General features: G+C 47.6%; 1 protein-coding gene across 1 annotated transcript; it reads right to left on the reverse strand.

Moving 5' to 3' along the window:
• Positions 1 to 6,518: 6,518 nt before the first annotated feature.
• LOC124694332 (E3 ubiquitin-protein ligase WAV3-like) lies at positions 6,519 to 8,489 on the reverse strand. Its single transcript, XM_047227328.1, has one exon. It carries the CDS (start codon positions 8,487 to 8,489, stop codon positions 6,519 to 6,521), a length of 1,971 nt encoding a protein of 656 aa, XP_047083284.1.
• Positions 8,490 to 9,668: the final 1,179 nt, after the last annotated feature.

Raw genomic sequence — 9,668 nt, forward strand, 5'->3', positions numbered from 1 at the left:
TATGATTTAGAATTTTATGTCCGTGGATCGTTTGTTACACTCACTTCTCACATGGTTGGGTAGGATATGCATTTAATGTAGCTCTTTAAGAAAACTCGCTAAATAATACAATTCAAAATAAAATTATTTTATTATAGATTATAATTACCTCCTCAAATTTTGCCATCTGACAAATCATCAACATTTAAAATGTTGACAATGGACCTAAATAAAGCTGCATCCTATGCTGAATAGTTGTACCAGTACCATCAACAGCTCCAGGAATCATTTGAGCCTACAAATTATGCATATATGTTACCAAAATGATATAAGACTTGAGTAAGAGAATAAGGATTTCACAAAGCAAGAAACGGCCAAATAAATAATGTAGAGCAGTAAAAAATGCCTTTCGCCAAAATGCATATATTAGATAGTTGCATATAGCTAAGTAGATCTATTTGATTGTGAGCTTCAAATAAGTCCATGACAAATTCATTCCAGTAATCTTCTTTTGCGTTTTCGCTCACTCTGTAGCGTCTTAGAGGAGCACTCGACAAATTTCGGCTTTTTGTCGTAGTCATGTTTTGAGTGTTGGGTGTGTGTGTGGGTGTCCCAGCCTTGTCTTAGGCTTGTAATGTAAACTTCTTTTTCTATCAATGAATCGAAACGCAAGCTTTTGCGTTTTCGCGAAAAATTCATTCCAGTAATCTAGCCACACCAGTAGATCAATCATCCTAGCATATACACCTTTATAATTATTGTCTATGCATGCTAAATCAAGCTCAAAAGTACATATTGTACTTTCAGTTTTATTAAGTTTTGATGAAATAGCAAAATATGCACGATATGATAAATTGGGCATGGCAATTACCATGGATTTGCATCATGCAGCCGAAATTCAAAATCTATTAAGAAGAAAAAAGGCATACCACGAATTTTGGTACAGGAACAAGTACATGGATGGACTTTTCAGTTCTCAGGCCGTAAGAAACACACTTTCTGGAAGGTTTTCATTTTCATGAGTTGTACATCATTAATCTATCATATCCAAGCGACAAAATTTATCATACCACGCAATTTACCAAGTATTTCTAATCAGGAAGTTGGACAAACACTAAATAATCTCATCACGAACAGAGAGATGCATCACACAATATATGCAAGCGAGCTGATGCCCATAGGATCAAACACGTATATATAGAGTTCCGCAACTTCATTAGTGCAGTACATGCATTGCGGAAGCTCTCCAGCCATATAATCAAGCTGGGTCCCAATCAAATTCAGGTATCAAAGTATAATCGAGGGAATAGATAGAAGATTACCTTTAAGCACTGGAGAGGCGCGGAAGCGATAGGACCAGAGCAAGGCATCGTCGCCGGAATCCATCTTCGATTGCTAAGATTCACCGGCTCTTGTCCCGCGGGAGGAGGAGTCCGGCGCCTTGGAGCCTTCCAACGCGCGAGCGTTGGCCGCACCGCGAATAAGATGGAGACCTCACTCAGCTTCTAGCTCAGCGCCGTCTGGCCTGCCGCGAGCATGCCGAGCTTGGTGCCTTCTGCTCTTCACAGGATCTCCAGTGCCGACTTGGACTCTTCGGTTCTAGAATCTTGTGTGCCGCCGGCGCGAGGAAAGGGCGGCAACAGCGGGGAGGCAGGGGAGGGGCTGGTCGTGGCAAGCTAGCGGCAGCGGGCAGGCGAGAGAGAGTGGGTGAGGCAGGGGATGTGAGGCCCTCGCGCCAGCAGCGGAGGTGCAGGGCCGGCGGCGGCCTCTGCGCCGGCGGCGGGAGGGAGCAGAGCAGACATGGGGGAGCTTGAGAAAGTGAAGACGATGTGTCTGCGATTTAGCCTTTTTGATTTCTTTTCTTTTCTTTCCGCTGGACTAAGTGATATGTTCGTCTAACAGCTACACATACATCTACCATGTACGGACTATCTCTCCTTTATTTTTGGATGATGCTGAGCGTCCCCCGGGGGATTAGGATTCCCAGCCCCCGGGTCCAGGAGGCGACACGTGTCCCCAATACATGGTCAATGAACAACCCACCCCGCGTCGGCTCTATCTTCTTCTCTCCCATGGAAAACTCTGCCCGCTGTCTACTTCTATTCCTGCCGCCCATCTTTAACCCAAATATCGCCGGAGAAGCTGCTCGCCGGAGAAGACGCTGTCGCCGGAAAAGTGGCCGTCGCCGGAGAGGACACCCTCGCCTAGGTAGCAATGCTGGACACCCTTGTAGCAGCACCTTCCGGTACTGGTAGCAGAGCGCCCCACCGCTTGCAGCAAAAGGGCATGAGAAAGCCGTCGCCGGAGAAGACCCCCACCACTCGCAGCAAAGGCGCCCACCACAGGTAGCAAGGACGGGTGCCTATTGTAGCAAGGCCTCCCGCCCCTTGTAGCAACCACACCCACCGTCGGTAAGGCCGACCGCCCCCCTTTAGCAAAGCCTGGCACCCACGGTAGCACATGCCCGCGCCGCATGTAGCAAGACATCCATCCCCTTGTAGCAATGCCTCTCGCCGCTCGCACCAGCACCACCCACCGCCGGTAGCAAGGTCGCCCGCCTGTTGTAGCAAAGCAGAGCCGCCCTTGTAGCAAGCCCGGCCGGCCCTTGTAGCAGCAGCCATGTCAGCACATCAGCACCGGCCACCTCGGGCGCCGACGGGGTCTTGGGCGGCGTCGAACTTAGAGAAGAAGCGATGTCGACCTCGTAGGGCTACTCGTGGAGGCGGTCAGGGGAGCCAGCGACCGCTCGCAGGGGAGGCTCGCCGTGGGCGCCGACGAGGAAGCGGCGGCTAAAGGAGGAAGTCGGGGGAGGCGGCAGCGGCCGCGCGCAGTGCAGGCGAAGCACGGCGTGGGGCCTAGGAGGGTGCCGCAGCTGCGGGAAGGCAGCTGGCGACGAGGGCAGGGCCTCTGCTGAGGGATGAGGTCCGGGGCGGCGCCGTCGTACAAGCCGAGATGGCAGCGCGAGCTTGGTGCCGGGGCGGCGGTAGTTGAAATCAGTTGCGCGCTCGGTTGGTGGTGAGAGGAAAGACAGCGGCGACCCTGGTGAGTTCCATGGAGAGGATAAGCGGAGAAGAAACGAGAAGATAAGCTTGAGGTGGGTCCCGCACGAACACGTGGCCAGGAGGCGTGCGTGGGACTGCAGCGCCCAGGTCCGCGCGATGAACGCATCAACGGCCACGAAGCAGGAGGTTGCGACGCGGCAGAACCCCCGGGGGAATACAATCATTTTCCTTTATTTTTTCCACCTAGGTTAGTTATTTAAAAAATATATATACTTCCCAGTGGGTCTTACCATTTTCAAGCTTTTTAAAATAGATCAAAAGCAAAAAATCTCTTCGGTTTCAGTTTGGAATAAACTAATGTTAGGTATTACCTTTGGTCAAACTAACTTTAGGATTAAATATATTAAAAAAATTAAACATCATGTTTGCTTCTTAAATTTTAAATCTTCTAATATCATTTCGTATTTTTGCGTGATTTTTAAATCTTCTAATATTATTTGGTATTTTAATTGATTATATTAATGAAAATGCATCATTAAAATCCTACGTGCTATCACTATGTGGTTTGTAGACGTTAAAATTTATGTAGTATTGGACGAAATATATTTTGTCCGACATTCCTGAATATGTATTTCAATCTATCATGATACTTATCCTTTGTCTTACTATTATTTAAAAACTAATTATGTCCAATTTGTATAAAATAGTTTAGGACAAAAATAGTTTTCTATAGTTACTAAGAAATGAACGATGATGGTGTGAGAAGAGCAGACTTCGAAGATGGCGTAAGCACTATGGATCCCTTGAACATCAAAAGATGTCGTATGTGGATCATATGTTTCATGCGTACGGCTTACACTGTTGGTCAACCAGACCTATTTAAATAGCTCACTAAATAAAGATTTGGAAAAAATACACTTAGTATAAAAGATAAATAAGATTAAAGAAAACACGTGACGTATTTTAAGAGACGTGTGTTACACGTGCAATCTTACTAGTGTCTACTAGTGTACGTCTCTTGTTGTATAACCTATTCAATCCATGCTGGAGTTATCCAATAAATTCTAGTGATCGATATCATGTATTTACCATATTTACTAACATATTGTATATATTGTTTTGTAGAGATATGAGAGTGACAAGACAATCTTTTCCGAACAGATCGAGAAGTTTCTGGTTGTCGACTTCTCTGTGTTGGAACTGCATCTTCAAGAAAAGTTCGAGCATCATTTTGGAGCACTCGTACTGCCGCTACGAAAAGGCTTAAGGTCATCCGACCGCGCACCCAGGTACATGTTCAAAACAATTCCTTTAGGCAATCTTGAGATAAGGTCTCAATTGTGAAGCGTACACATATAAATAGTAACACTCTTCATTTGGTTTAGCGGACACAAACATGCCAACGTACATGTCCATGTGATGGGACCAAGAAGTGTACAAACCAAAATATCTACTCGACCTGTCTCGAAGAAGTGGAAATGGACAGCTTCAATGGAGATGATTGTGAGCATGAGTTCTTAACACTGATACTGAGATGCTCGCCACTGCTTAAAAGAGTATCTCTGAAGCTGTCAACGGCTGGCCGTTGCACCACGGAAGTCGACAACATTTTCTTGATGTATCCCTCTGTGAGTTGCTATGTTTATAACTCCTCTGGTAAACTGGCTTGGTGTATATCAGGTTGATTTGACTGCTTCTTGATGCAACAAAATCGTTTCCGGGAGAGAGATGCAAACCATATTTGTTATCCTTACGGTTACCCGGTGTTGTGATAATATCAGAACATAATATGATATTAAACATGTTACCTAGAAATATTCTGCAGAGCTGTGTAATTTTCTTTTCTGTCAGCGTCTTTCATTAATTTGAAACATGTTATTTTTATTTCTTTTCCAATCATAGCATCTGTATTTCCTACAATGAAAAATCCAAATCAAGTAGTGTATGCACAGCTGTATATGAGATCATCTCGAGATCGGAGATCGGATTGGAGATTCAGTCATGGTCTTCAAGATAAATCGACAGCGTGTTACACTTGCCTGCAAGGATTAGAATAACACTGATCATACTCATGGGTATGCGAAAGAAACATGGTTCAGCTGCTTGCAAATGTTCCATGTTATTGAGATACATATTTCTTAGGTACCGCAATAATTTTTAGGAATTGCTATAGGTGTATACAAATGTATGTCATTTGTATTGATATAATTTGTTTTCCTTCTAAAGAAACAAATGGGAGAGAGGCGGTGAACCAGTGACTGCCATATAAATATCTGATGTCATATATATCATTGTGATACTTAAACTGTATGCATTTTTATTGGCCTGAAATATTAAATCAGTTCCCTTGTTTAACTAAATACTACTCCCTCCGTCCTAAATGTAAGGCACACTTTATTTGCAGAGTCTTTGATGCACAACTTTAACCATTAATATATACCAAATGATATGGATTGCGAATATATAGATGGCATCATTGCACTTATCATGAAAAATTATTTCATTTTATATATCTTAAATTAATTTTGTGGACATATCATCGGTGACTAGGAAAAAAATCAAGGACGCTTTACCTTTGTGGCAAAGGAAGAGAAAATCATGGCCCTCTTATATTGTGTAACATACTGTAGTGATTATATTTAAACTGTGTGATACACACTCGGCTGACTAATGCTCCCAGCTGGGCAAGGTGGTGAACCACCCTCCCTCACTCCATATCTGATTACCTCATTTGTGTTCAAAGATTTTTTTAAAATGTATGTATGTATGTATAGAATGCTAGGCAGCCAGTATGGATCAAGAATCGTTAGTTGTGAAATACTTGGGTTCACGCAGTAGAGTGATATGCTCCACATGTAACCCTTACTTGAAACTTTTTTTTGTACGTGTGATTGAATCAAAGCTAAGGGTGGTTAATTATACTATGAATCAGAAGTAATAGGTATTTTGATTGCTTAGGGTATCTAATTGTGTATGATTTTTTATATAAATCATTGTTTCTACCGAGAAATAACATTGTGTATGCTATTGAATTACCTTGTTACCAAAACAACCATACAAGCTCAAGGTCTACACTGTGTATGCTACTGAATTACCTATGTTGCCAGAAGTATGCACGTTGTCTTACATATTTGGACCATTAAAAAAAATCATTTATCTCTATTGTTCGTTCCTTACGATAGACTGGCGCGGCAAAACGCGCTTTGAAGGTCATACAAAAACCATAAGCACCTTATATTTTGGAATGGAGGAAATATTTCTACATCTTAGAAGCAAAGTTATCTGGACACATGCTAGAAGGTAAGTCCAATATGATATTCTTATAAAATCTCCATTGCTAGAAATAACATGATTTATAATAATCCGTAATAACTTGAAAATTGGTACCAAAACTATGTAAAACTGCAGAACATATTGTAGGAGCAAAAACTGTGTACGTCCACGACGCAAATTTAATCTGACACGGTCGGTACTAGCTAGTAGGATTAGAGCTGCTGCCATTGTTCGCAGCAGCGAAGATGCTGCCATTGCTCGGCATTATGAGTGCTGCTGCTCCCGTTCTTCACGTATCTTCCGGGACGAACCCACCATGTCCACCATTGCTGGCGTCGCGAACGCTGCTCCAAACGTGGGCATCGCGCACCCTGCTCCAAACGCCGGCGCTGGCGTCGCTCCAAACGCCGGCGCCGGCGTCGCTCCAAACGTGGGGGACGCCATGGCACCGCACAAGTTGACGGACACGGCGCGCTGCTGCGCGTGAGCGCTCATGCCGGACAGCATGCTCGACCGCCCCGTCTGCTCGTACTCCCGCTGGGTTGACACGCGGGCGCTGAGCTCTGCCAGCTCGTAGACCACCGCCGCGCACCGAGCGTCGCCGAGCAGATCACCCGTCCTCGCCGCCTCCTGCCGCCTGTCCAGTATCCGCACGGCCTCCGCGTGGTCGCCGCGCTCGGCAGCTGCCCGCGCCGCCGCGATGTCTTCCGCCGCCTCCACGCGGAAGCGCTCCACCTGCACCTCCATGGACGGCTTCTGGCCCTCTTCGCTCGTCACCTCCGCCGGCCTCCGCACGACCGCGTCCCCGCCGTCCACCTGCATCGACTTCCCGGTCGCCGAGTCTTTGTAAGTGCAGCTCACCCTGATAAGGCGCGTGACATCTTCCTCCTCCGCGACTCTCGGCACGTCCACGAACAGCAGGAAGCGCCTCTCCTCGTCGGCGTACAGCTCACCGACGTCCACCGAGGCGGCGCGGCCGTACGCCAGGACGCGGCTTTCGTAGCGGCCGGACTTGATGGACCGGACGCGCACGTCGGGGTGCGGGCACGTCACGGCGATCCACGCCTCCTGCACGGCCACCGAGAGCAGCCCGCCGATGCACTGCGCGAAGGCGTCCTGCACCACCGCCTGGTTCTCGATGAAGGAGTAGGTGCCGCCGGTGGCCTCGGCCACGGCGTGCATCTCCTTGGCGTCGTGGTCGGTGCCGAAGCCGAACGTGTGGATCGGCGTGGAGCGGTGGTTGTTGGCAACGAAAGAAGGTGGCACGAGATAGTCGTAGCTCTTGTTCTGTCCGTAATTAAACCCAAAGGGGCGATTGCAGGTATCCTGGCCGTCCGAGAGAAGGATGACGCTGGCCACGGTGTTCTTGTGCCGGCGGCCGTCGAGCACCTTGGCGGCCGTGTCGAGACCCTTGAGGATATCCGTGTTGCCACAGGCATAAAGGTACTCCACGGCGAGCTTGGTGGAGGCCTTGCCGGCGTCCGACATGCGCGTGAGCCGGGTCTCCCGGCGCGCCTGGTGCGAAAAGGAGACGACGCTGAGGCGGTCCGCCGGCCCGAGCTTGTCGATGACGAACCCCATGGCCTCCTTGAGCAGCGCCAGCTTGCTACCAGCCATGCTCCCGCTGACGTCGAGCACCGTGACGAGGTCGAGCGACGGGCGCGGCGCCGCATGATCGGCGGCGGGAGCCTTGGCATGCACCAGCACCGCGAAGCTGTCGCGGGCGCTGCCCCTCGCGATGGCCGGGAGCTCGCAGTGCGTGTTGAGGACGAGCGGCGCGTTGGTTGTCGATGATGGTGCTTCTTGGACGCCGCCGAGTGTCGCAGCGGGAGGGTCTTCCACCGGCTCGTCGTCATCGAACACGGGCCCGGGGCTCTCGGTGAGTGATCCGAGAGGTTGTGCAACTCCATAGGGGCTTGCGTTGGCAGACACTGGCGGTAAAGCGAAGGGGCTGGGAGGAGCCGTCTCTCCAAGGAAGCTCTGCAGCGTGGAGAAGCCGATGGCGGAGAAGGGGCTCGCCGATGCCGCCTGTCCAAACGACGCTGAGAAGCCAAAGGCGGGAGCGGGAGGGCTCGTCGTGGCCGTAGGAGCCGAGTAGCTGAAAGCGGAGGGGCTCGGCTTGGCGGAAGAGGAACCGAAGGGGCTCGTGGTCATGGCCGCGGCGGCGCAGACGCGGCAGGCGTCGCCGGCGGCGCCTGGCAGGGGGTGGAAGCAGAAGGCGCACCGGCTATCCATGGAAACGTACCGATCGATCTCGAGGAACGTAGGCGTGGTTTGATGGTTTGGAGTCGTGAATCGTGATCGGGTCTCAAGGTTGACCGACCACGTATTTATATATAGGCGGCCGAACGACGTATACTTAGCTTGAATCCGGCGCGAAATCGAGCGTGCTCCGGACGCGAAGGAGCTAGGAGGCAACCGCCATCTGCTGATCCGGTGACGACAAGTATTTCAACAGCTGCTGCGTTCTTTTGACGCAGTCAGAAAATCTATACATGGAAGAAAATGCTACAGTATCACAATTTTAGTCTTTTTGAGACAGTCAAATTCACTTGTTCAAAAAAAAAAGAGACAGTCAAATTGACAATACAACTACAAACTATGCATGTAAGGAGCCCAATTTGAGTCTCAGCAATGCTAAATTGCTATCGGCCGAGGCACAATCGTATTACTTAGTTAAGCCCAAAGGTAGTTTTGGCTTGTAGATGTAGATGTACCCATCCTGAATAATTCAGTTTAGATTTATTTCAAAATATTAAAAAAACTGAAAAATCATCTCCGGTGTACAGACGAACTACATTTACACATAAAGTTTTAGGGGAAAAGAAGTTTTATTTTATGGTTCAAGAAAAAAGACAAAAACAGAGTAGTCATTTGAAAATGTATTTCGGAGCACCGCAAATTCTCATTTTACACATGCCACGAAAATGCCTTTTTCGCATAACTTCATCTTAGAACATAAGACGTTCAGACGTACAAACGGATATATTTTTCTCAAGAATTTTTAGACATTTTAAAATATGTTTTAGACAGTCGATGCATCTACACCTATGAGCCAAAGTGAAATTTTCCCCTACTTTTCCTCATTTATATGAATTTCACCTACTTTTTTTTTGTAGGATACCACATCTTATTTCTGGATCACAACACTCATAATTATTTTCGACGATTGCAAGACTTGTGATATTTTTTCATAAGCCATTTTGCACATGTATATGGAACTTTATGAGACTAACCACATGAAATATTCCTACATATGATGGGTTCCTATTGCTATTTTCTTGTATCATGTTGTATGTGAAATGATTTTATAATTCTGATAGTGGAGGGTGTCGAAGCACGCGAGAGAGCCCAAGGAGGAGTCGAGACATAGAGAGGATGAAGGCATAAACTCGTTGCCGTGCGTTAGAGCTA

This window comes from Lolium rigidum, chromosome 3 (genome assembly GCF_022539505.1).
Source record: "Lolium rigidum isolate FL_2022 chromosome 3, APGP_CSIRO_Lrig_0.1, whole genome shotgun sequence".
Lineage (NCBI taxonomy): Eukaryota > Viridiplantae > Streptophyta > Magnoliopsida > Poales > Poaceae > Lolium > Lolium rigidum.

What these genes read in the sequence shown, in the direction of transcription:
- LOC124694332 (XM_047227328.1), bottom strand. Translation starts at nt 8,489, where the DNA reads ATGGATAGCCGGTGCGCCTTCTGCTTCCACCCCCTGCCAGGCGCCGCC.